Source organism: Stegostoma tigrinum, chromosome 13, assembly GCF_030684315.1.
Source record: "Stegostoma tigrinum isolate sSteTig4 chromosome 13, sSteTig4.hap1, whole genome shotgun sequence".
NCBI lineage: Eukaryota > Metazoa > Chordata > Chondrichthyes > Orectolobiformes > Stegostomatidae > Stegostoma > Stegostoma tigrinum.
In genome coordinates, this window is record NC_081366.1 from 72,335,259 (window position 1) to 72,359,727 (window position 24,469).

The 24,469-nt window shown below is 42.1% G+C and overlaps 1 protein-coding gene across 2 annotated transcripts in view; it reads left to right on the top strand.

Annotated features, from left to right (window-relative positions):
* Positions 1-23,728, top strand: part of LOC125458492 (uncharacterized) — a 44,309-nt gene extending 20,581 nt beyond the window's left edge. For both annotated transcript variants that reach the window (XM_048543784.2, XM_048543786.2), the window contains 8 exons: positions 697-838; positions 4,044-4,131; positions 7,689-7,783; positions 10,611-10,765; positions 15,352-15,535; positions 16,882-16,994; positions 18,912-19,005; positions 21,183-23,728. In XM_048543784.2, the coding sequence (XP_048399741.1) occupies positions 697-838; positions 4,044-4,131; positions 7,689-7,783; positions 10,611-10,765; positions 15,352-15,535; positions 16,882-16,994; positions 18,912-19,005; positions 21,183-21,281 (970 nt within the window). In that variant the 3' untranslated portion in view covers positions 21,282-23,728. The remainder of the gene's footprint in view (positions 1-696; positions 839-4,043; positions 4,132-7,688; positions 7,784-10,610; positions 10,766-15,351; positions 15,536-16,881; positions 16,995-18,911; positions 19,006-21,182) is intronic.
* The last annotated feature ends 741 nt before the right edge of the window (positions 23,729-24,469 follow it).

Below are 24,469 nucleotides of genomic sequence, written 5' to 3' on the forward strand. Positions count from 1 at the left end.
CTTAAATTGCACCATGGTATCCTTTGCACCTACCCTATGAAGGAATGGGGCTGGACTGAATGTCGGCGGAGATACATGGGGCTTCTAGAACAGCAACAACTCCGAGTGCTGCACCAAAGAGGCAACCTAGATGATGCTGTCAGGTTCGTAATGGGGCAAAAGTCTAGCTGAGGAACAATGATTTCATTGGTCTAGCACCTTTAGCAGAGTAAAATGTCCCAAGGCCTTTCAAAAGAGTGTAACCAGGTGAAAAATTGGAGGTGAACTGCATTGAGGTAGATGGTCAAAAAAGTTGGTTGATGAGATTGACTTCAAGGAGACTATTAAAGGAGAAATGGTGCAGAGTTTAGGGAGGAAATTTAGGATCGAGGCAACTGAGGACATAATCCCCAATGACAGAATGGAGGAAGCAGAGGATGTGCAAGAGGGCACAATAGAAGAAACATAATCTTTGAGGTAAAGTGAGACCAGTTATTAAGCTGGCACTGGCGAATAGCCTATTTTTGTGACTGAGACCACAAGGGGTCCTTGTTGAAGTCAACATCAAAACACAGTCTTATATAGAGTGCATGTTTGAGAAGCTAAATCATGGCTTCCTTGTCTTTGTGAATGAGCAAGAAAACCTGGCATCTCAGAGAATATATAAATTGCAGAACGTGTTGAGTATTCCAGCAACTTCTGATTTTGTAATTGCAGGGCCGTGTTTGTGGAAGAGTTGGACTTGCTGGTGCTTGCTGCTGACAATGGGAATATTTACCTTTGGGGCTTTGATGATTCCCTTTCTGATATCCTCAAGATGATGCCTTCAAAGAGGAGCCGAGAGCAGGATAACACAAGGGTGAGGTAGCACTTGGAGATCAGCTACTGCAGGAAGCAGGCAGCTGGTACTATCATGGCTTGAGTGGTGATTTTCCTCACAAGAAAATCCATTGACTAATCAAGATTTGGAGGATTTGGTTTCATTCTGATTGTTGGCTGAGAGTTAGAGAAATACGACAGCCCTTGCCACATCACATGAGATTTCCTGAGGCAGGTCTAATGATATAAGATTCATTGCAGTAGTACCATTGCCCTTTGGTTTATTACTACTGGAAGGGATGGAGCTATGAATGCATTGTAATTAAAATTTGGCCTTGCATAGGATTTTTTTTATATCAGGGAGCTATAGAAGAATGGAGGATTGAGTATAGAATGGAACAGCGTTGAGGATCAGGGTCAGCAGCATGGAAACTCACAGAATTCTTAATGCTTTGAGGAATGTCCCTTAAGCATGGCTCAAAATCCCAGAATTCCCTCCCTACCGGCATCGTGGGCCCACCTACAGCAGTTCAAGATGGCCGCTCACCACCACGTTCTCAGGGACTGACAATAAATGCTGGTCCAGCCAATGGTGTCCATGTACTGTGAATTAATGTAGATGAAGCTGAAATTTGCACTTGCCTTTGAGAGATTTGAAGTCTTACTGTGGCAAACTGTTAACTGATGAAAAAGAGAATGGTTTGCGAGTTCCACAAGGATCAGTGCTGGCTCCACTGTTGTTCATCATTTATATCAGCAATTTGGATGAGAATTCAGGGTGTATGGTCAGTAAGTTTGCGGATGACACCAACGTTATGGTATAGCCCACAGTGAAGAAAGTTATCTAAGATTACAAAGAGATCTTAATCAATTTGGGCATTGGGCTGAGGAGTGGAAGATGACGTTTAATTTGGATAAATGTAAGGAACTGCATTTTGGTAAAAAAAAACAAGGTCAGGGCATATACAGTTAATCCTGGGGCCATGGGTAGATTTGTCAAATAGAGAGACCTAGGGCTTCAGGTACATAGTTCTTTGAAAGTAACAGGTAGACAGGGTGGTTGAGAAGGCATTTAGTACACTTGCTTTCATTGCTCAGAACGTATAGGAGTGCAGGAGTTGGGACATCATATTGAGATTGTACAGGACATTGGTGAGGCCACTTTTTGAGTGATACTTGCAGTTCTGTTCATCCTGCTATAACAAGGCTATTATTAAATTGGAAAACATGCAGAAAAGATTTACGGGGATGTTGCTGTGACTGGGGGATTTGAGTTATAAAGATAGGCTGGGACTTTTTTCCCTGGGGAAGAGGAGGTTGAGAAGTGACCTTTAGAGGTTTATCAATTCATGAGGGGCATGGGTAAAGTGAATAGCAAAGGTCTTTTCCCAGGGCAGAGGAGTTCAAAACTAGAGGGTATATTTTTTTCAGGTGAGAGGAAAAAGATTTAAAATGAACCTAAGAGGTATCTGATGCAGAGAGAGGGTAGTTTGCATGTGGAATGAATTGCCACTAGAAGTGGTAAATGCAGGTACAATTGAAACATCAAAGAATCCCTCCAGTGTAGAAGTAGGCCATTCAGCCCAACAAGTCCACACCGACCCTCTGAAGAGCATCTCACCCCTCTAACCAATCCCATGCTTAATCCATCTAGCCTACGCATCCCTGGATGCTACAAGCAATCTAGCATGGCCAATCCACCCAGCCTATATATTTGTTTGGATTGTGGGAGGATGCTGGAGCACCAAGAGAGGACCTACGCAGACACAGGTAAAATGTGCAAATTCCACAAACAGTCACCCAAGGGTAGAATTAAACACAGGTCCCTGGCACTGTGAGGCAGCAGTGCAAACCACTGAGCCACCGTGCTGCCCCAGTTTGGATAGGCACATGAATAGGAAAGGTTTAGAGGGATGAGAGCCAAATGCAGGCAAGTGGGACAAGTTTAGTTGGGGAAACTTGGTTGGCATGAATGAGTTGGATGAAAGGATCTGTGTCTTTGCTTAATGGTTCCCTGACTCTAAATGATTATGTTTCAAGTAAACGAAGAAAAGGGAAAAGAAAACAAGAAGTCCCTTTTGGCAAGGGAAAAGAAAAACAGACAAAGAGAAAGAATAAATTTGTCAAACTGGAAATGCCATGCAACATCTATTATCAGTTAAGTACTTTGCTTTTTGAGGTGTTATTACTGATAGGAAGAAGGGTCTACTTTGTCTATAGCAAATTCCACAAACACCAATGTGTCACTGAGCAGAGTTTTGTTTGAATGATGAGGGATCATTATTGGCCACAACTTGGGGGAGTTGGGCCTGAACTCTTCAGTTAATCAAGGGGTTAAAAAGAACAGATTGCCATGTGAGGGAGTCAGGATAAACCTGCACTCACCCATTCGTCCCCAACACTCACCTCTTATCTAAGCTAACATAAAAACTCTGATGACCAACAGATAATTAATTTTAAATTGGGCAGCAGAGCAATCATTATTTGCATATATGTCCTCCTCAGAAGCCAAAATAGCTGTCAGGAATCTTGCATACTACATTGTTTAAGGATAAACTGAAAAGGGTCCTAGACCAAATCTGAAACCTTTAGGCTACTGCATATTAACTAAGAGTTTTCGTGTCTTCTTCAGGCCCCTGCTGCAACTTTGGCTTGCTGTTATGGTAGCCAGTATCAGCTGACTCAAGGAAAAATCACCATTAGACATGGTAGCCATAAAATAAGCTAATTATTTCCCACGCACACCAGAAATTATAAAGACTCCAATCTATCCCTAATTCAGGCAAAATTCTATCTCTGGATACCTAACCACTCCAAAACTTACCCTGCCACACATGCATCTCAATCCCAACTTTAAATCCCTCAGTTTCAATTGCTCACCTCTTCAGTGATGCCCATGTCCTATAAGAATAAAGAAAACTAAAACTCAAATGAATGTGGGTATCGAAGTACTATTAATTGTGGTTTTGCAGTTGTTATGAGGTTGAAGAGGCATAGCGATGTACAACACAGAAAAAGACCCTTTGGTCCAACTCGTCCATGCCAACTAAATAACCTGAATTAATCTAGTCCCATTTGCCAGCATTTGGTCCATAACCTTCTAAGCCCTTCCTAATCACATACCCATCCAGATGCCTTTTAAGATGGAAGGTGCAATTTGGTAAGACCTCTGTATTGTCTGAACCAGAAAGTGAAATTCACCTCCTACAACTAAGGAACAATTTACTTTTGGCCGTTCTTTCTAGAGATTTGAAGTCTTGCTGGATCAAACTGTTGACAGATGGTGCTCTGCAGCTGAAGAGGAAAATGGTTCAGTAAATGATCGAGTTTCAGGTAAAGGAAATGATTGAGAGTGTAGCCAGGTCAGAATTAATGTGGTACAATTTTCCCCTGAATACAATGACAACTATCTTTTGTTAATGAGCGTTTAGATGTGATCTTCCACACATAGAAACAACTTCTCTCCATTTTCCTTAAAAATCCTCTCAGAATCTTGAATTGATCAACCTTCAGTTTTCTTTTTCCAATTTTAGTCTTATTTTTAACAATTTAATTTGAGAATCTATACTTTCCTAATATTGAGACCGCAACTGTCGACAACATTCCAAATGCAACATAACCAAGATGTTTGTTCAAGATTAAAGTTTCTTGTCTACTTTGCTATTGCATACTTTTTGAAATAAATTTTATTTTTAGTAGCCATATTAATCATTAATAGAATTTTGAATAATTTGTGTATCCCTTTGCTCCTGGTCCCCTCTTAGACATTTACTTTACAAATATGTAGTCTCCATGGTCTTTCCACCAGCATCAACCAACTTACCAATGGTGAAATGAATATTCCAGGAATTAATGTATTTACGACAATCTTACTCATTAGTAATTGTGCCACTGAATTCAATTTCATCTCCAATTATTTGGTGCCATTTGCAGTTTCCTTCAGCTGCCTGCACCACAAACTCTGCAATTTAATTTTCAAAGTTTAACTTTTTAACTAAATTTAACTTTTAAACTTTGTTTTCCTTAGTTCTCAGCTTTGTAACTAAGATCCTACATCTAGGTACTTTCCTACATAAGACAGCTCCTTGAGTGGTGACCTGGAAACCATTCACTGTACTCATGTGAGTACATGGCAATGAAGCTAATTCAATTTCATTTAATTCCCTCCTTGGCTAACAGGTTAAAATTGAGAGTTTGTGAGTTCCAAGGCAGCAATGATGAGCTCCTCTTCCAACCCTCCTTTTCCCCTTTCTCCTCCCACAACCATTCACCATTGTGATAGTTTTCAAACCTCAAACTGGAGTCACAGTGAGAAATAGCTGATGGACTGGTATACACTTCCATTCTTTCAGTAGGCAATTTGAGAACAAAGAACAAGAGCAAAGAAAATTAAGGGCGGCACGGTTGCTCAGTGGTTAGCACTGCAGCCTCACAGCACCAGGGACCCGGGTTCGATTCCAGCCTCGGGCGACTGTCTGGGTGGAGTTTGCATGTTCTCCCCGTGTCTGTGTGAGTTTCCTCCGGGTGCTCCGGTTTCCTCCCACAGTCCAAAGATGTGCAGGTTAGGTGAATTGGCCATGCTAAATTGCCCGTAGTGTTCAGGGGCATGTGGGTTATAGGGGGATGGGTCTGGGTGGGATCCTTCGAGGGGCGGTGTGGACTTGTTGGGCTGAAGGGCCTGTTTCCACACCATAGGGAATCTAATCTAAGCTAAAAATTACAGCACAGGAACAGGCCCTTCAGCCCTCCAACCCTGCACCGATCCAGATCCTTTATCTAAAACTGTTGCCTATTTTCCAAGGATCTGTATCCCTCTGCTCCCTGCCCATTCATGTAACTGTCGAGACACATCTTAAAATGATGCTATCGTGCCGGCTTCTACCACCTCCACTGGCAAAGCCTTCCAGGCACCCACCGCCGTGTGTGTAAAGAACTTTCCACCCATATCTTCCTTAAAAGTTTCTGTTCTCACCTTGATATCGTGACCACTAGTAATTGAGTCCCACACTCTGGGAGAAAACTTGTTGCTCTCCACCCTGTCTATACCTCTCATGATTTTGTAGCCTCAATCAGGTCTCCCCTCAACCTCTGTCTTTCTAATGTAAATAATCCCAACCTATTCAACCTCTCTTTATAGCTAGCGCCATCCATACCAGGCAACATCCTGGTGAACCTCCTCGGCACCCTCTTCAAAGCATCCACACCCTTTTAGTAATGTGGCAACGAGAACTGTACACGGTATTCCAAATGTGGTCAAACCAAAGTGCTATATAACTGTAACATGACCTGCCAACTCTTGTACTCAATACCCCATCCGAAGAATAAAAGCATGCCATATGCCTTCTTGACCACTCTGTCGACCTGAATTGCCACCTTCAGGGTATAATGGACCTGAACACCCAGCTCTCTCTGTGCACCAATTTTCCCCAAGCCCTTTCCATATACCGTATACTTTGTTCTTGAATTGGATCTTCCAAAATGCATCACCTCACATTTGCCTGGATTGAGCTCCATCTGCCATTTTTCCATCCAACTCTCCAATCTATCTGTATTCAGCTGCATTCTCCGACAGTCCCCTTCACTAACTGCCACTCCACCAGTCTTAGTGTTGTCTGCAAACTTGCTAATCAGACTATCTATTCCTTCCTCCAGATCATTTATGTATATTACAAACAACAGTGGTCCCGACATGGATCCCTGTGGAACACTACTGCTTACCGTTCTCCATTTTGAGAAACTCCTTTCCACTACAACTCTCTGTCTCCTGTTGCCCAGCCAGTTCTGTATCCAGTACACCCTGGATCTCATGAAACTTCAACTTCTCCATCGGTCTACCATGGTGAACCTAATCAAACTCCTTACTGAAGTCCATGTATATGACATCTACAGCCTTTCCCTTATCTATCAACTTTGTCACTTCCTCAAAAAATTCTATCAAGTTGGTAAGGCATGACCTTCCCTGCACAAAACCAAGCTGTCTATCACTAATAAGCGTATTTTCTTCCAAATGTAAATAGATCATATCCCTCGGTATCTTCTCCAGCCGCTTCTCCAGCACTGATGGCAGGGTCTCTGGCTTATATTTACCTGGATTATCCTTGCTACCCTTCTTTAACAAGGGGATAACATTAGCAATTCTCCAGTCATCTGGAACCTCACCCGTGCTCAAGGATGTTACAAATATATCTGTTAAGGCCCTAGCTATTTCCTCTCTCGCTTCCCTCAGGAACCTGGGATAGATCCCATCCGGACCTGGGGACTTGTCCACCATAATGCCTTTCAGAATACCCAACACTTGCCCCCTCCTTATGCCAACTTGACCTAGAGTAATCAAACATCTATCCCTAACCTCAACATCTGTCATGTCTCTCTCCTCAGTAATACCGATGCAAAGTACTCATTAAGAATATCACTCATTTTCTCTTGACTCCTTGCAAAACTTCCCTTCTTTGTCCTTGAGTGTGCCAACTCTTTCTCTAGTTACCCTCTTGCTCCTTATGTATGAATAAAAGGCTTTGGGATTTACCTTACCCCTGTTTGCTAAAGATATTTCATGACCCCTTTTAGCCCTCTTAATTCCTCGTTTCAGATTGGTCCTACTTTCCCAATATTCTTCCAAAGTTTCATCTGTTTTCAGTCACCTACTTCTTATGAATGCTTCCTTTCTCCTGAATTTGAGTATGGAGTCATCTACAGTTGTGCGCATTCGTGTTCCCTGGAGATTCCAATAGAATTCACTCATTTGGAATAACAACAGGGAATTTAGAGTAACGGCCTGATTCCCCCGCAGAGTTATATTTTGCACAACAAATTGGGTTTGATCTGAGTTTGACCCTCCATAGTCCTTTACCAACCATTCTCTCACTCACTGCAATCTTTTACTTCCTCAGGGTTCATCTGTAAGAAGGTATTGTCTCACCATGTTCAGCCTGTGGGAGGAATCGCTGTAGTTAAGAGAGATCAAGGCTACAGCACGGATTACCTGGTGAGTTAGCATGTTGCAGCTTCACCAATTTAATCTATTCCAAAGATAATACTTTGCTCACTGGGATTTTCACGCCAACTGGATTAGGATGGGTCAAGGGTCACTTGGAACACACAAATAAACTGCCACACGAGCAGTGGAAAAGTCTCTCAGTAAAGTGTATGTTGTGCCTGGATAGTTGTCTAGTTAAGTTCATTCTAATAAAAAAAAATTAAAAATATACATACTCTCCATTCCTTTTGACGATGTGGCACAGTAGTGCTCAGTAATACAGCTTTGTTATAAATTTTTGAGCTGTTTTATTACACAGTAAGTTAGTTTACAGCACAATATTATGAGCAGTCTCACAATGCATCAATACAACTTATCCTTATAAAATGAAAAAAATGTTTTGATCCCCCACAATCACTCGAGGCATGAAACAACTTTCTGAGTCTGGTGACGGTTTCCTTTGTGGTTATCTCAAGTAATCATTGAGTTGTGGCTTTTGCTGAGGAAGACTCACTGATTTGACAGCAGACTTATCACTCCTTGAAGTTGGAGTCACAGGTGGAGAGGATAGTGAAGAAGGCATTTGATATGCTTGCTTTTATTTGTCAGTGCATTGAGTATAGGAGTTGGAATGTCATGGTGTGTCTGCACAGGAGATTGGTTAGGCCACTTTTACAATACTGCATTCATTTCTGGTCTCCCTACTAGAAAAGATGCTGTGAAACTTGAAAGGGTTCAGAAAAAAATTACAAGGATGTTGTCAGGGTCAGAGGGTTTGAACTATAGGGAGAGGCTGAATAGGCTGGGGCTATTTTCCCTGGAACGTCAGAGATTGAGGGGTGACATCACAGAGGTTGGTAAAATCATGAGGGGGAAGGACAGGATAAATAGTCAGGGTATTTTCCCAGGATAGGGGAATTCAAAATTAGAGGGCATAGCTTTAAGGTGAGAGGTGAAAGTTTTAAAAGAGACCTAAGGAACAACTTTTTCATGCAGAGAGTAGCGCATGTATGGAATGAGCTACCAGAGGAAGTAGCAGAGGCTGGTACAATTCCAACATTTAAAAGGCATCTGGATGGATATATGAGTAGGAAGCATTTAGGGGGATTGGCCAAATGCTGGAAAATGGGACTCTATTAGTTTAAGATATCTGGTTGGCATGGATGAGTTGGAATGAAGGGTCTGTTTCTATGCTATGCATCTCTTTGACACTATGCTTCCTTTGTCACAGAATGTGTGGAATTAGTTAATGAGCCAAGCATTTGCTAGAGACCCTATCAGACAGAATATTTCATGTCCGCTTCTGAAACTAGCATCACGGCGCGCTCAGTGGAAGAGACATTCCAGGGTCATGAATATTTACTGGGAGTATGAGAAATTAGAATTCCCAGGATGGATATTACAGATGACTCACACGTGGGAGGTGAATTCAGATATTTAGATCTGTAGATTAGTGCACTGTGCCATCAGCAGTATCTCCATTACTAATTAACCTGGCACCTACTTCCATCAGTCACTTGCAAGCAATAGTTCTGAGTATCAGTAACCACCCATCCATAGTTCAATTGAGGTCTTTGAGTAGGCAATTACTGCCCAGTTAATGGCTTCATGCACAGAATCACTCCAATTTAATAAAAGTAGAAGGGACATGTTTGCAAAATGCAGCTTGGCTTGTTTAACCCCATGGGCTATTGCTGAGTGAAGCGAATTGTGGAGTTGGAGCTGTATCCTTCCTGAGCTCCAGTGTCAGTCAGCGACCACCTCCATGAACACCCCCAACCCTCTCCACTCCACCTCCGACTGTTACAGTTTTGACTGCTTATTTCACCTGTCCACCACGGCATGTTACCCCGACTCTGCATTGGAGATAATCCACGACTCCTCATTCTCAGGCCTCCAGAAATGCTGGTAATGACCACAAGTCCCCGGTGTGCTCTCGAGCTACCTCCCTCTGATTGGTTGTCAGTGTTATGAGAGAAGATATCTTCCTGGAGATGGATGTCCGTCCTGCCCCTTATTAATTGAACGCCATCACCTTAAAAGTTAAAGTGGGCTAATTGCATTTAGATTGACGGAGCCCATCTTCAACCTACAATCCAGCCATAGACTCCCGTACTGCCTCTGAGAAGAGAAAGAACATGTATGCCCTTTTTTTTAGCCCTCAAATGGGGCATTGATGGCCTGGTGGTATTATCACCAGGCTGTCCATCCAGAGATCCAGCTAATATTCTGGGGACTGGGTTTTAATCCTACCTTTACAGGAGAGGAAATTTAAACTCAGTATAACATATCTAGAGCTAGAAGTCTACTGTTGCCAATTGTCAGGAAAAACTCCCATTTGGTCACACTAATGTACATTAGGGCAGAAACCAGCTGTCCTTATTTTGGTCTGGCCTACATGTTACAGCAATGTGATTGACTCCTAACTTCCTTCTAGACAATTAGGGACAGGCAGTAATTACCTCATTGCATCAATAAATATAATATAATGCTTATGACCATTTTAAGCATGTGTGAATTCATTTTGCTTTAAATCGGTCATAAAGCACAGTGGGAACTCAAGCTGTCCCTTGCAGTGTTCGAGGGCACAGCATAGATGGAGTTTTACTCTTTCCCCTGAGTGGTGTGTCACAGAACCTTGTACAAAAACAAAACTGTACGTTTACCTTGTTGTCAAGTAAATACTAAACCCAAAGTTCTAAGCTACGCAGATGCAATGCATCCCAAATGTTGTTCCCGTGAGGCTGGTCCCTTTGAATTATAGTGCAAGCAGAGCCATGTTGGTCAAAAAAGCAAAATGAATGGCAGACGATGTAGCCGTTTCCTGTTTTGCCAGATCTCGGGTGGCTGGGACAGGAGAATTTGTGTGTGGGATCTGCAAGCCGGTGTGTTACATAACACATTCTCCAACACTGCGCCGGAAGAGAGGAGCAATATTCAAGAGCTGGCCTGTGATGGTGCTATTTTAGATCTTGCCTACTGCCCAAAGTGGTGAGTTAATGAGCAACTAAATCCAGACTATGGCAACCAAACCTGTTATCCAGTCACCTTGGGACATGAAACTTTTCTGTCCATTATTAATTGATTTGGTTACCTGCTGAAGAATATAGGAAGCTCTTTCATCAAAGTACTCAAATTAATTTAGTTGTCTAAGCTGTACATTCCCCCAAGGAGACATAGCTCATAGGTGGCCACTTCTCCAGTTCTCTATGTTTATCGAGCTTTCCTTTGCGTAAATCCTTTGGTCACTCACCACACTCACTTAGCTCCACCTTTCCCTTTCCTTGCATTGATTCACCTCCCCAACTCCTCCTACTCAAGCTCCCACTCCTCTCACTCCCAAAGGAGAGCAAATAGGTCACTTAACAAGACATAAAGGCCAGGCCATAAATGACAGAGAAATAAGGAAGGACAAACATTGTCAAAGTAAATCCATTTGACGCAAGAAATGAAACCAGAAATTGAGACAGCCCAGAGAGCAAATTAAAAAAAACTCAAAACAACAGCATGAAAATGAGTCCAATACTTCACTATTTTTAGTATCCCACAATGGACAGGTAATAAAATTCATCTGTTTACTATGGATACAATACAAAGGTTTTATTATGAGCGAACAAATGATTAACAGGTAGCATGGTCTGTGGGACAGGCCTCAAATAAATAGTCTAATTTGTGTCTCACAAGCGCAAGGCTTATTACAAGCAGACTCACTTTTCTATAGACGACATCAGTTAAAGAATCCACCTTGAAGGTAGTTAGCAATGAACTGTTTGTCAGGTTTTTCCTCTGCTTCAGTGTCCCAGGTCAGATGCTGAACTGACAGATAACTTTGAGGTGTCCTAAAAATTAGCTTTAAATTTTAGCTGATAATTCTGCCCAGATGTGTTTCAGGAGGTTTATTTACATTGTACACCCATTGTTTCTAAGCTTAACATAAAGTCCCGCCTATTCATAGTCAGCAGAAGTTAACTGCATTATCTGATTGATGATTCAGGGCCACCTTCCCCATCTGCAATATTTTTGTTCGTGGTAAACAATGGGAAAATTAACGACAAATTTCATGATTCTTTCCCTGGGATTGTTTGCACTTGTATCCTGAAAATTAATCTTTAATTCCCAGAGATACATCCGGTGCTGAAGGATTTCCTTCGATTAAATATTGTGAGGAATGAAGACTTGTCTCAAATCTGCACCATAGCCTCTGACTCCCACGCTGCACCTAGTGCAGAATCAGGCAGTTAGGGAAGCTGAGCTTCTGACCGCCACCCCAGTCCATCGCAGAAATGATTGAAGTACAATCATTAAATCCCTACAGTGCAGAAACAGGCGATCAGCCCCTCGGCTCTGCACCAATCCCGTGAAGAACATCCCACCCAGAAGCCTACCCTATCCCCATAACCCAGTACTTTACTATGGTTAAATCACCTGGCCTATTCACCCCTAAACAATCTAGCATGGACAATCCACCCAACCTATACACTGTTGGGCTGTTAGAGGAAACTCGAGTACCTGGCAGGAACCCACACAATCACGGGGAGAGCATGTAAACTCCACACAGACAGTCATCCAAGTTCGAAATGGAATCGAGGTCCCTGGTGTTCTGAGGCTAACCGCTGAGCCTCATACAACTGCCATATTATCATCTGTTTCTGCCCTGGCCCTCAATCCTTCTGCCACTGAAGCTATCTATATTCTTGCCTCCAAGACTGGCTACTGTGTTTCCAAATTCTCCTGCCATCTCCCGCAATGTCTGATTTGCTCATATCCCTGCTGCTTTATAACTGGCCAGTTGTCTATTGGTCTTCTATCGCTTGTGTGTTCGCTAACCCAGCATGTCAAATTAAAAATGCTCATCCTCACATGCAAAGCTTCATATGGCCTTGTCCTCCTTACCCAGTGACCTTTGGTCAAAGTTGTGGGTGATTTGTGCAACGAGGCAACATCACAGAATATATAGTGTTGGCCCCTCATTAGTTGTGCATTTCTAAACTAAAAAAAACAAAGCTATCACACATTGTAAGGGACAGGCTGTGTACGATTAAAAATATTTTGAGACAACCACTCCTCCAGTTCCAAGATTTCTATTACATTTCGGTGGGATGTCAAAGTGACCTCTGAAGAATTGAGAAGGCAGGCTTCATGGGAGGCCTGCCACAGTGCTTATTGTCATGTAGAAGATAATTTTTAAAAAATGATTAACACAAGAAAGAACATTGCCTACCCATTCCCTCATACTCTCCATGCCCCATCAATGCCTGCTCATTGCCTCTACCCATAATGCATCATAATCTCCATGCAAACCGAGGCTCCTCTCCCCACATTCGTATTTTGATGTAACCCTAAGTGGTCCCCGACTTGTGTCCCATGAATGGATCCGAAGATTCTGGCCCAGACATCAAGGGAACACAACATTATAGACAGCTCCATTAACAGTAATTCCATTAAATGCAGTACACATTTATTAAACTTCTAAGCAATAGCGCAAACTCAAAATGGTACTTGTTAAGATCTAGAGGCTCTCTCAGTTGGTCAATGTTCATAGAATCCCTACAGTGTGGAAGCAGGTCATTCAGCCCATCAAGTCCACACCAACCCTCTGAAGAGCATCCTACCCAGGCCCAATCACTGTAACGCTGCAATTCCCATGGTTAACCCACCTAGCCCGTACACAACGGGCAATTTAGCATTGCCAATCGACCTAGCCTGCACATCTTTGGACTGTGGGAGGAAATTGGAGCGCCCAGAGGAAGCTCACGAAGACACAGGGACAACATGCAGACTCCACACAGACCGTTGCCTGAGGGTGCAATCAAACCCATGTCCCTGGTATTGTGAGGCAGCAGCACTAACCACCGAGGCACCGTGCTGCCCCTGTAGAATATTTATGATAGTCAGTCTGTCAACAAATCTCCAAGCACACCTACAGGACATCTGAGCAAACTGCACTACCCATTACAATCGCCAATTGTTTGCACAGCCATTCTTATTCCCATTTTCTTGTTATGACTTTGTGTCATGACTGCTTTTGGGCAATGTAATTGTCTTTTTTACATCACCATCTTGTGTGAAGCTGTAACCTCTCAGTTCTAATTTCAAGGCTACGGTTGAAGAAGCATGGGCAGTTTTTCTTTTATTCATTGACAGGTTGAGAGCACCATTGGCCAGGCTGGCATTTATTGCCCATCCCCAATTGTCTAGGGAGTTATCTCAAACACTTCTACCAATCTCCAATGAACTTGTGTTTCCATAGTCACACTTTCTTTTATCCTAACAGCTTCAACACCGTTTTAAAAAAATCGATTTTCAGACTTTGTCAAATCTGTGACACGTTCAGATTTTGGTCTTTGCCTCCTAGTTCTTCAACCCATGATGTGGTTCTTCAGTCAGGAACCAATTTCTCCTTCAATGTTCCATTGTACTACCATGAGATAAACTCAGCCTGCAGGATTCCACCATAATCTGTTAACATTCTTTCAAATATGAAATGAAGTCAAGAATATGATGTGATTCAATATGATTAGCACAGTATAAGAGTCAATAATATTTAAGACAGAGATATATTCTTGATTGACAAGGAGATCTAAGGTTTCGGGAAGAAGGCAGCAAAATGGTTTGAGAAATGTTTCAGCCATGGTCAAAAGGCAGGGCAGACTCAATGGGCCAAATGGCCTAATTCTGCTCCTATATCTTACGGTCTTGTTTACAGAGATTTTGTGTGTGTGTCAATGTGCTTGCTTTTATCTGTATATGCCAGTGCAATTATGTGGGAGAGCATGGGCTTACTGACCGCTATGCCAGTCTGCATCCGTATCATCCCCATGACCTATTCTCGCTCCTAAGCAAATTTAGTGACAACTTATTCCAACACTTACCTCCTACTCATCCCTCTGGTCCAACATAATCCCTATCCCAACTTTGTGCCAGCTCATTTCCAACAAACATCCAATTCAGCATCCATCAGCTTTTGTCCATTGCCCCTCCATGCCAACTCACCTGATATCTGCCCTGGACAGCTCTCAGAACATAAAATAAAGTTTGCTGTCTGTTGATGACATCACTTTTTAGGACAAAATCAATACATTGAAATTTGTTCGACTATCTGATTATGAAAACAAGTTTACTTAAGTACTTAATCCCTTACTTATTGCTGTGGTACAATTATCTGTGTTAAACCAGTCCAATGTGCAACAATTATTGGATTCTTTCTCCATAAATGCAGCAAAGTTCAAGGAAAAAGCCAGTCAACATCACCACATCAAGGCTGAATAAGGGTGCGATATAATTGCCTGCTCTGATAACAAGAAAGAGTAATGAGCAATATACTCCAAGCCTTTGTGAAAATAAAATTAACCATTCTTCAGTTCACTAGCCTAATCCATATGAAATCCATTTCATAGACTAAAGTCAGAATACAATAAATATTGATCCTCAGCAAATAATTTATGACAAAATTTACAAAACAAACAAGCCCGGTTTGCTCTTGTTTGTCATTGAATATTGTTTTGATTGGTTGTGACGAATAAAATGCTCGCTCAGTGTTGGAAAAGGAAATTTGCACCCTGTCCCTTTGTTGTTAGGAATGAATTTGCCTATTCATCGAGTGATGGGATGATCTACATTCGCCGCTTCAGCCCCACCACAAGTGAAATGAAGCTCATGAGTGTGCTGCAGGGTCATGAGGCAGATATCACTGCTGTCTTGTGGCATTCTCTCTTAAACAAGTGGCTTAGTGGTTCAGACGATGGGAGTATTTGCTTATGGGTAAGTTCTTTAAGGGAACATTTTATGCAAGGCTGCTCACGGTAGCAGTTCTGGAGCAGGGCCAATAGAGATAAAAGAAAAGCTTGGATTTATATAACACCTTTGATAACCTCACGAAGCCCTAAAGTGCTGTCCATCAATTAAATAATATGGTTACTACCAGTAATAAGAGTAAAATGAAGCAGGCAGTTTGCACTTGACAAGGTTCCACATGCATTAAAGACATCTAAAAAAAAAGATAGTCCCCACCTCCCTAACCATTCTTCCCACCTCAATCCCCACCCCCATCCCCTATCAACTAACCTCACCCCATCCCCCTGACTGTCCGTCCTCCCTGGGCTGACCTATCCCCCACTAACTCCCTACCTACATTCACCTTCACTGGCTCTAACCCCACCTCTTTGACCTGTCTGTCTTCTCTCACCCTATCTTCTCCTTTATCCATCTTCTACCCACCTCCCCCTGTCTCCCTATTTATTTCAGAACACCCTTATCCTCCCCCATTTCTGAAGAAGGGTCCTGACCCGAAACATCAAGCTTTCTTGCTCCTCTGATGTTCCTTGGCCTGCTGTGTCCATCCAGCTTCACACCGTGTTATCTCAGATTATCTGTTTTAATGGCTGAAGATTAAGTATTGGCCAAGGCTTAAATGGATATCTCCTCCTGCTCTTCAAATCCTGTCGTGATATTCTTTTCCTCATTTGAGAGGGCCATCTCACTAAAAAGATAACACTGCTAACAATGCAGCAATGTCTCAGTATGACACTGATGCATCAGACTAGATTATAAGCCCAAGGTTCCAGAGTGGGCTCATATTTGTGATTCGCAGATTTCGAAGTGAGTGTGCCACCTGAATATGACCAAAATGCAGACAATACCAATACTTCTTTGCCAACTCTTTGGGTAACACAGAAGTTCACTGCTGCCTCAGTGTGCCAGGGACCTGGCTTAGAGTCCAGCCTTGGGCGACTGTCTGTGTGGTGTTTGCACATGACCCCTATATCAGTTTCTTCTGAGTTCTGGTTTCCTCCTATAGCCTAAAGATGTGCAAGTTAGATGGATTAGCCATGCTAAATTGCTGATAATGACCAAAGATGTGCAGACTAGGTGGATTAGCCATGAAAAATGCAAGGATAGAGTGGGGATGGGGTGGATTTGAGTGGGATTCTCTTCAGAGAGTCGGTGTGGATGTGATGGGCTGAACGGCCTGCTTCCACACTGTAGAGATTCTATGAACTCACATTTAGCTCAACTGTGAAATGATTGTCTCCAAAACTGGGACAGCTAAAGGACGTGGAGCTAGGCTAACGTACCTGAACGATTAAACAGCTGCTTGTGTTTAACAGAATAAAGACGGAACAAAATGTGAGCAGGGCCTGGTGACGCACGGAGCTGTTAATTGTCTCTGTATCGACCAGGTCAATGGGTGCATTCTGGCTGGGATTCAGGAGAGCTTGAGGTAAGACTTTGTGGATCAGTATTGTTATGAACAATTAAAGCAGAGTATGTTAGAGAGATCTATTTCAATCTGACTGTATCACTGGTTTGTACCTTCTGCTCATTTCTTGCAGGTTAGGCACTAATCTCCAATAGTCTAATCAGTGAGATACAACCAAACTTCTGATGATAGTTCTGTTGAAGGGTCACTCAACCTGAAATGTTAAATCTTATTTCTCTCTGCAGATGCTGACAGCCCTGCTGAGCTTTTCCAGCAATTTCTGTTTTAGTTTCTGGTCTGGCCTGTGTAAGGGGCTAAAGATGTGGAACACTAGGGGTCTGTTCAAGTCAGCAAAGGCAGGATAGGGACAGCTGTGGTGCGCCTGATCATCTGATCAGTTCAGCAAGGCATAAGAGAATAGGTTAAGGGTAAATGTTCCACTCCAGGCACTGAGCATAAGAATTGAATGTGACATTTCAGTACAGTGCATTGACAGAGCTCCCTTCCTTCAGAGAGGGTGTTGAACTGAGATCCAATCTGCCTGCTCAACCAGATATAAGTGATCCCAATGCACCATTTTGAGAAGTAGGCAACTTTTGCTTAACCTCATGATTAATTGTTCAATTGTTTTCATTAACTGGTTATTAATTCTTTGCCTATCGCCCCCTTAAGTGCAATTTTACAGCTGCATTTTCTACATTACTGCAGCATACTTCAAAAAAAAGCAGTCCATTGGTTTGAAAGGATGTCCTGTCGTTGTTAAAGACTCACCATGAATTTAAATCTTTCTTTCTATCTTTTGAGGGTGCTGTTATACCAGGTCCTTCCTCTCTCGGTCAGGCATAAAGCAACGCATAGCCATATTTTTGAAAGGACCCCAAGGGAGTTGTGCCCTGCATCCTGGTCAATATTTGTCCTCCAAACAACATTACCAGTCATTTCTATTGAAAAAAACTGTTTTGAGTCATTTCCACTTTGTTGCTTGTGGGAGCTTGCTGTGTCAAATTAGTGGTTGCTTTCCTGATATTATAGCAACGGCTGCCCTTCAGAATTGCATCATTTTCTGTAAGGTGCTTTGTAAAATCCTTCTTTTTTCCTCAAATATACTTTACCCCTAAATTATATAAAAGTATGTTAAATGACAGTTAAACGTTGACATTACATAAAGAACAGTATCTTTCAGTACAGTGTTTGGCGCTCTGACACCTCTTATTGCACTTAATAATTTCATGTCAAATCATACTGCCTGAGATTTTTTGAACACAGATTCCAGATCCTTTGTGTAATATGGCTGATAGGCCTGATACAGTGACCTTTCCCCATTGTGCTTTTGCAGAAGCTGCCCTCACTTTTAACGCGTCCTTTAGCATTTAGTCCCAGGCCCTGGAATATTGCCAAACTGAAATACCTGGTCACTGACAACACCCACTGATAACCAACCAACAAGATTCGAGCTGTATCCAGTTCACCCATAACCCACGTTGCCTCCCAGTCCAGTGGTGCTACGATTTGAAATGATTGTCCTGGTCTTCCAGTCCCTCCATAGCCTTTCCCCTCCCCATCTGTAACCAGCTACAACACTTTGCAATATCTGAGCTCCTCTAAATCTGACCTCTTGTGCCATTTGCTTTTTTACTGCTCTATGAGTGACAGCTGTACCTTCGTCATCATAGAGTCATGGTGTCATACAGCATGGAAACAGACCCTTCGGTCCAACCAGTCCATGCCAAAACATCATCCCAAACTACACTAGTCCCATCTGCCTGTGCTTGGCCCAAACCCCTTTCCTATTTATGTTCATCTGGCCCCACATGTGGGCATAATGGCGTAGGTTGACAATCTAATTGCTGACCTTCAACCAAGTTTTATAAAGGCGGTCCTTTTGTTGAGCTAGCAATTCCTCCTCTGTTTAATTCTGTTTAACGAATATTTCCTCAGAGTTTATGACCCAGAGTCCTTTGTACAAGTGCAGAGAAACATTGGGCACACAGATTCAATCCGCTCCATCATACACATCCCTGAAAGGTCTCAGGTAGGTTAGCCCTTTCAAGAACAATATTTACCTTTGATGTATTTTGTTTGTGTATATTTTCTGCTCAGTAATTAATGTGTCAGTGTTAGAGACTAGGGCCCTTTTCCAGGTGTCCATTGTCATATGAAATACTCCTGGGACACAGAAAGCCTTAAGTGTTGAATTAACAATCAAGCACTTTCAGGGAGGGTAGGTACAACATTGGTGGGACACAAAATAATAACAAAACCTTAAATTGTTCCAGGACATGTACAGTACCAGTTACAAACTGAATTAAATATCCTTCTATCATATCCGATCAAACATTCCTAGGACTTGGGACTGCATCGGTTACACACACATAAAGCTGCCTTTGTACTCTGCCGTCAAACACTGCCAGGGCAGGTAAAGCATAGGCTCGGTAGAAAATAAAGGTTTCTCTATACTGCCCAGACACTCTCAGATCTAATGCAGAGAGTTGGTTAGTTACAGAGTGAAGGTCCTCTTAAGCTCACCAAGCACCCCCCAGTAATATCATAAAAGTTTTCATAGAGATGTGACCACTGATCAGTAAACCTAACATTTCTGGTGAGGAAACAGCTGGACACAATAACTGGATCCATTATTAATTGTTACTTAGTAACATATAGGTTAATAAATGAAGACCAATATGGACTTATTAAAGGTAATTATTATTTCTCAAATTTAAGATTGAGTTCTTTGATAAAATAGCAGTAAAACATATTACAGTTGATGTCATGATTAGCAACTTTGAGAAGGTTCTTAATCAAGCATCAAATAATGATTCTGTCCACAAAATTAAAGTCTGGGGGTTAAAATATAAATTTGGAGTATGTGTGTGAAATTTGGTGATAGACTGGAAGATGGTGAAGGGTCAGATGCCCATGGATACAGTGTTGGAACCACTGCTGTTTTTGATAAACTTCAATGTTTTGGGATTTAACCTGGAGTATTGTGGCATCATTCTGAAGTTTTAAAGAAAAATCTTTCTAGAGAGGAGCAAGGAGTTCATGAGTCAATATAATAAAATTATCTAAATTCAGAATGGGCTATTTACAGAGTAATTCAGCATCAACTGTTTCCAGTCACAGGAGGGTCTATAATTGTAGAATACAGCATTGAGTTAGATGGCAAAAAAAAATTAGTTGGGAGAATGCTTTTTATTCAGTGAGTTGTCATGATTCAGAATGTCCTTCATTGCTCAGACCTTTGAGTGCAGGAGTTGGGATGTCATTTTGAGTTTGTACAGAGCATTGCTAAGGGATCTTCTGGAGTACTGTGTACAGTTCTTGTTGCTCTGTTATTGGAAGGATATTGTTAAGCTGGAGGGAATTCAAAAAAGATTTACAAGGATGTTGCCGGGAATGGAGGGTTTGAGTTGTAAGAAGAGGCTGGATAAGCTGGGACTTTTATCACTGAAACGTATGAGGTTGAGGGGTGACCTTAAAGAGGTTGATGAAATCATGAGGGGCATGGATAAGGTCAATGGCAGGTATCTTTTTTCCCTTGGGTTGGGACTTTGAAGACTAGGGGGCATATTTTTAAGGTAAGAAGAGAAAGATTTAAAAACAACATGAGAGGCTCTTTTCTTTTTCCGCAGAGAGAGGTGCGCGTGTGGAATGAATTTCAGAGGAAGTGATAGGTGCAGTTACAATGGCTAAAAACATTTGGATAAATACATGAATAAGAAATGTTTGGAGGGACATGAGCCAATGCAGGCAGACAGGGCTAGCTTAGTTTGAGATTATGGTTGGCATGGATTTGTTGGACCACATTGCCAGTCTTTGTGCCATATGACTCCATGACTCAGTTACCTGAGAAAGTTTTGAAATCAGGCTCAATAGGAACTGCCCAAGGGGAAAGGTATGTGGAGCTGAAATGGAGGAACTGGGGAGATCCAGTTGTGTTAACAAATTTGAACGGTCTTTTAGAAAGTCAATATCTTTTAAAGCAGCTCAATCCAGTTAATAAAAAATAAACTGTGCCATCAACGAATCTGTTCATCCTGTCTCTGTTTTTTTTTGTGATCTAAATTAAACCTATGATATCTAGTTACCAATTCTCTTGCCAGTACAGACAGTTTCTCCCTCTTTACCTGATAAAAACACTTTGTAACTTCAATGCATTAAATCTCCTTTTTTCATGAACCATTCAACATTAATATACTTCTTTTCCAGTACATTACTGCTTCTTGGGATCGCACACTGCGTGTCTGGAATTCTTACATCAAACCTCCCAACAGAAGCAACAACATGAGGGAAAATGCAACATGCTGAGAGGGAACAGCGATGGGACATTCAACACATTTGGCAACTGAGTTGAAATTGCTCTCACCAAGTGAGACATGAGATGAGCAGTGTTTTGTAAATTGTAGTCACGTGAACGCAATGACGAGGTGAGCAGGTCACAAGTTGGATATTCTCTTAACTTGCTTCCTGATTCACCAATGCCTTTCCGCCATCCATGAGTCAGAAAATGCTGCGGGTTTTGTCATAAATCCATGACCTCTACTGTCTTAGAAAGACAAGGGCCACAGTTGGATAGAAACCACATTACCTCCAAGCTCCTGACCAACTCATGCATCATCCTGAATATTTTGCTATTCCTTCATGTAGCTGGCCAAACCTGAAAACAACCCTGGAGGTAAGTTCATTGTATGCAGTGCAGGGGTTACAAAGGCAGCTCACCTTTACCCATCTTCTCAAAGACAATGGCAACGATAAATAAGTCTCTTGCCATTGCTGAAGCACATTCCAAAAATTGATTTTCTTTAAGTTGTGAAGAACCAGGGTGAAGCTGCAAAGCCCTGATTACAGACAGTCAGGAAGCCTGGGAAATATACAAAAATATACAAGAGCAAAAAGATGATGGCAAAACTTTAAAAAATGCATGTTAGGCTCCAAATGGTGTCCAATTTTGGCTGAATGCTACTGGAAGGATGTGAAGACACTGAAGATATAGAAAAGATTTACAAGTATAGGGAGAGGCTGAATAGGCTGGGGTTATTTTCCCTGGAACATTGGATGCTCTGGGGTAACCTTATAGAAGTTTATAAAATCATGCGGGGCATGTATAGGGTAAATAGACAAGATCTTTTCCCCAGCATAGGGGAAACCAAAACTATACGGCGTAGGTTTAAAGTGAGAGGGAAAAGATTTAAAAGGGGCCGAAGAGGCAACGTTTTCACACAGAGGATGGTGTGTATCAGTATGCAATGAACTGTCCGAGGAAATAGTGGAGGTCGGTACAATTACAACATTTAAAAGGCACCTGGATGGGTCCATGAATAGGAAGGGTTTGGAGGGATATGGGCCAACTGTTGGCAAATGGGACTAAATTTAATGAGGATATCTGGTCAGCATGGACGAATAGGACTGAAAGGTCCATTTCGTGCTGTACATCTTTGTAAGTCCAAGATATTTCAATGATGAAGTTAAACATGTGAAGCTGGGAGTGCCTGGAAGATAAGGTTGATTTTTGATCTGGTTGCTCAAAATCATGAGACGTCTGGATAGAGTAGATCCAGAGAAGCCATTCCCATGGGAAGAAGGGTCAAGAACTTGAGGGCACTGTAAGGGAATGAATTTAAGGGTACAAGAGGAAAAATCTCCCTCTTTACAAATCTCATTGGTATGATTGAAAAATCACTGCCTGATGATGACACATTCAGCCATGGTTTCCAAAAATAAATCGAGTCAGTATCTAAAGATGACCAATCGCAGCATTACGGATACGAGGTAGAGGAGTGGGACCAGCACTTGCAGAGAGCTGGCATGGAGACAGCCTGCTGTCATAACCATTCTTAGATTTTCAAAAGGCTGTTGCAAAGCAGGTGGCAGAGGTTAACAGATATAATTTGCTTCATAGAAAGTGCTTGTAATTCCCCCTCTTTTGACTGGAGTTTTTCCAGTTACTGTGTTTGCTTCTCAACCTTACTAACAGTTCACCAAAGCCTACACTGTCCCGTGACTTAATGGGTATTTCAGCTCTTGTCAACAGTGAAAGATCAGGTAAAAACCGAAAGAACTGCGGATGCTGTAAATCAGGAACAAAAACAGAAGTTGTTGGAAAAGCTCAGTAGGTCTGGCAGCACCTGTGAAGAAAAAAAATCAGAGTTAACATTTCAGGTCCAGTTCTGAGGACCCGAAACGCTAAGTCTGATGTTTTTCTTCACAGTTGCTGCCAGGCCTGCTGAGCTTTTCCAGCAACTTCTGTCATTTGATTGCTAAAAGACCAGGTGTCTTCCTGAACGTGCCACAGAGATTTTGTTTGCTAACCTGAGCCATTATTAAAAACAAAGGGGAGAACTTTCAAATGTTGGTTCACTTATATTTGTCACTCATGGTTAATTTATTGAGAAGGCTTTGTCAAAACCAAATGGGGACCAAAGCTAAATAAATTGTAAATTCAGAGATTTCTACATTTTCAGTTTCCAAAGACATTAAGGGATATTGCACATGGAGAGTCTATGGAATTAGTTCATGGACCAGACATGATTTCATTGAATGGTGATGGAAGAGCCTCAACGGGGCTGAGTCGCCTCATGTTACTTTATTTCTATAAGAAGAGCAATATGCAATGTGCACACATCCTGGCAAGTGCAATTCTTTTTTCTGAAATCTGCCTTAAACTTATTGAAATCTAATAACAAAACTGCAAAATTCACTCGGTCAAACAGCCCAGACTGAGACTTTTGTCCAACTATCTCAAGGGTGTCTTTTCTTTCAGTATTGCAAAAGAATGAAACCTGCTAGATATGCCCCATCCTGCCCATGTAAGGAATGGGCAACCAGAGATGTAGGTGTCATAAACATGGATGAATTAGAAGCTAACAGCTCATACTGTGAAGTATATTTTGGAAGTTTCAGTTGCTGGCCAACATTGATGGTTTGCCTTGCTTTGGTCTCAACCTCCTGCTTATTGTCCCAGCTAGTAGAGTACACCATACCACGCTTACAACAGAAATTTCCGCAGAGATTGCTCCATCCTTCACTCATGTTTCTCCAGGTTGAGCTGAGCAGAAACATATAGAACATAAAACATAGAACAATACAGCGCAGAACAGGCCTTTTGGCCCTCGATGTTGCGCCGACCTGTGAACTGATCTAAGCCCATCCACCTACACTATCCCATCATCATCCATATGCTTATCCAACGACAGTTTAAATGCCCCTAATGTGGCTGAGTTAACTACATTAGCAGGCAGGGCATTCCACGCCCTTACCACTCTCTGAGTAAAGAGCCTGCCTCTGACATCTGTCTTAAATCTATCACCCCTCAATGTGTAGCTATGCCCCCTTGTACAAGCTGAAGTCATCATCCTCGGAAAAAGACTCTCACTGTCCACCCTATCTAATCCTCTGATCATCTTGTATGTCTCTATGAAATCCCCTCTTTGCCTTCTTCTCTCTGATGAGAACAGACCCAAGTCCCTCAGCCTTTCTTCATAGGGCCTGCGCTCCAG